This window comes from Aegilops tauschii, chromosome 5 (genome assembly GCF_002575655.3).
Source record: "Aegilops tauschii subsp. strangulata cultivar AL8/78 chromosome 5, Aet v6.0, whole genome shotgun sequence".
NCBI classification, from domain to species: domain Eukaryota; kingdom Viridiplantae; phylum Streptophyta; class Magnoliopsida; order Poales; family Poaceae; genus Aegilops; species Aegilops tauschii.
Window position 1 is genome coordinate 121,745,904 of NC_053039.3, and position 2,796 is coordinate 121,748,699.

Genomic DNA, 2,796 nt, shown 5'->3' on the forward strand with positions numbered 1-2,796 from the left:
ACTTGCTTCCACGCAGCGAACGCCTGGCACATTGGCGCCCACGGCTACCACTCTTGCCTGTGTGACCGGGCAAGAGCTTCCTAAGCACAATACGCATGAGCACCATTATTGGTGCATACCCCACCTTTTACTAGTTATAGATTGAAGAAAAAATGCATTTGCAAATTATGAATTTCCACTGTGATTGATTTTATGCTCCTCGCCTCACTCACAGCGGATTCTCGAATTAGAATTCGTAAACAATGAAGAAACTCCCGGGCAAATGCAAAGACTCTGCACAGAACATTCTCAAGATTTGAAGACAATTCGACATACTGAACTGGTTCCTAGTTCCTACATCAGGCCTACTACCAAATGGCGAACTAAAATGCCATGGTAGCATCAAGCTTATTATTCTTATTATTACTCCGTGGGATTTTTCACCAGTCCATGCAACTCCACCTGACCCTGGCAACTTGAGCATTCACACTTGATCAAAGAAGCTCCGTTTTTTCACGCGGAGAACAAACCATATGGCGCGCTCCAACCATGGTGCAAGTTCATCTGAACATGATCATGCCGCTCGCAAAGTGGAATACAAGCGCATGACGACGTTTGCTCCAATGGTCACTGCGAAGATGATGGCGAGAATGGCCATTGAAGCAGCTCTACGATCCATGGTCACCACGGCTACACCCTTTGCTGCTGCCTTCTTGCTGCCGCCATCTTGTCCAAGCTTCATCCCTGTCTCATTCCACCCCGTGTTCGCTGGTCTCTTCTTCTCTGCTGGCTTGAACAGAGCTGGCAGTGAAGGACATGCGGGTGAGTCTATGGGCGCGACCAGCTCTTGTGCCGGTGGTTTCTGCTCCTCGTGCTTCGATACATTCTCCACTGTGGCTGTTTCAGTCATGGTATCCACTTTCAGTTGCTCTGAGATTTGTGATTGATGCGCTGTCATCTGTGTTGATGCGGTCTCTTGATCATCGTCATGTCCTTGCCCGATATGTTCTTCATGGGCGACCTCCGGGCTGTTGATGGTAAGAGTGCTTTCATCAGAGTTCTTCACACCTTGGGTGGCCTATAAACATGACAATTCAGAGGAAACAGGCAGAATAAATAAGGCTCCGACCACTGTAGGCATGGATCACCAATGAACACTCAGAGCTGCTTTGAACAAGTTAAATTGAGGCAAGAAAAACAAATGTACATTTGGTGCGATCTCATTCTCGACGCAGCTGTTCACTGAATTTTGGTCAGGATTCTTCTCATCTTCACTGTCCTGAAGCCAAAATTTGGTTGAATTTCCGGAAGTGAACAGCAAGGCGATAAGTACTACACAAGAGTTTTTTTTCCTTTCACAGTTGTGCATAGGAAATAGAACTGACCGTATCATTAACGATCTCGGCACGCTCCTTGCTTGCGTTTGGATCAAAATTATCTGTAGGTTCGCTGTCCTGAAAACCAAATTCAGAAAAATATCCACAAAAGTAAGGCACCGGCGGCAAATATTGCAGGCAATACACGCATGACGTGTCTTAATAATTAATTAATGTAAATTTCTCCAGAAGTTCTGCAGAGAGACAAACCAATTCATCAGCAACGATTTCATCCACCTGCTCCTGAATCTCATGAAGCTCCTCTGCTTCCTTACCATCCTGAAATCATATTTGCAGAGTATTTTCACACAAACAAGACTTATTTTGCAAACTCAAATCAACAAAAAATATTTCAGACAGCATGCAGATTACGGAGACTAACCAACCCATCAGCTTCAACCTCTCTAACCTCCATGCTCAGATTCTCATCAGATTGATCAGACTTCTGCTGAATCAACAAATTTCAACCAATATGTTTCGTTAAAGTCATCTAAAGTTCTAAACTCACATGAAAAAGGAAAGAGATCAAAAACGCTAAGTTCTAACTAATGAAACCCTCAGTCCACACCTGCTCGTTCTCCACAACCCCGCCATCCAGAACGTCGTCCTCCTTGCTGCAAAATTCACCAGAAGAAACTCAATCCAGTCATCTCCGACGCCCAACAAACGGAACCGATCAAATGCTATACGAACTGAGATTAACTAGGCCAAGAAAAAAAAAAGGTTTTTCTTCCCGTACCCGCGGCGGTCCTTCTTGGCGCCCTTGCCGTCGCCGCGGCGCCGCCACGCGACGACGGCGGCGCCGACGATCGCGCCTCCGACGAGGAGCAGCGCCCCGACGCCCTGCGGCGAGCCAACGCGCGCGCACACGCGGGTCCTCATGGCGCCGCCGCGCCTCGCCACCTCCTCTCGCGATTCTTGCGCGGTGCAAAGATCGCCTCTGCCTCTTCCGCTGCCCACGTCCATGACAGCGACGGCGGCAGTTAAGACAAGGCGAAGCTCCAACAATAATTGTTCGCTGCAGTTAAGTTGGGAGCTGGGACGGGACGCCGACGCTTGGTTCGCGTGTTCTTGCGCGCGTTCTAGAGGGACACGAAGAGGGGGGAGAGAGGGTTGGGAGGTTCTAGGTACGACGATACGATGGAAGTTATGGCCGGTTCAATCGCACCGTGCCCACAACTCTCGGATCATGAATGGAAAGTCTCATTGGACTGGCCAAAGGAGAAACCTACTTATCTTCAAACTGTGACGAAGTTCATCTTTTTCGTTACTATATACAAGAACTATGAGAAAAATTCATTAAAAGCCACGGAAAAATATTCTATAATTGGTCCTTAGCCGCCTTACAAGAACCTTCTCTGTTTTGTAGACCACATAGCGTCCACTATAAGCATTAGAGCGAGTTGAGGACATATGCCGCGGTTATCGCCCCTACCTCATT

At 47.7% G+C, this 2,796-nt stretch overlaps 1 protein-coding gene across 2 annotated transcripts; it reads right to left on the reverse strand.

The window, feature by feature from the left end:
- Positions 1-245: 245 nt before the first annotated feature.
- On the reverse strand, positions 246-2,502 carry LOC109736353 (uncharacterized). 2 transcript variants are annotated; one of them, XM_020295575.4, is made up of 7 exons: positions 2,095-2,502; positions 1,924-1,969; positions 1,738-1,803; positions 1,566-1,634; positions 1,365-1,433; positions 1,187-1,258; positions 246-1,057 (listed from the first exon to the last, which is right to left on the reverse strand). In XM_020295575.4, exons 1-7 carry the CDS (start codon positions 2,319-2,321, stop codon positions 554-556), a joined length of 1,053 nt encoding a protein of 350 aa, XP_020151164.1. In that variant the 5' UTR covers positions 2,322-2,502; the 3' UTR covers positions 246-553. The 2 variants fall into 2 exon arrangements, with proteins under 2 accessions (XP_020151164.1, XP_020151165.1); XM_020295576.4 differs by having other exon boundaries at positions 1,738-1,800; positions 2,095-2,501.
- Positions 2,503-2,796: the final 294 nt, after the last annotated feature.

Coding starts and splice junctions, on each gene's coding strand:
- LOC109736353 (XM_020295575.4), bottom strand. CDS start 2,321: ATGGACGTGGGCAGCGGAAGAGGCAGAGGCGATCTTTGCACCGCGCAA. Junction 1,635..1,737: donor AGGTTGAAGCTGATGGGTTG/GTTAGTCTCCGT, acceptor ATATGATTTCAG/GATGGTAAGGAAGCAGAGGA. Junction 1,259..1,364: donor CCGAGATCGTTAATGATACG/GTCAGTTCTATT, acceptor TTTTGGCTTCAG/GACAGTGAAGATGAGAAGAA.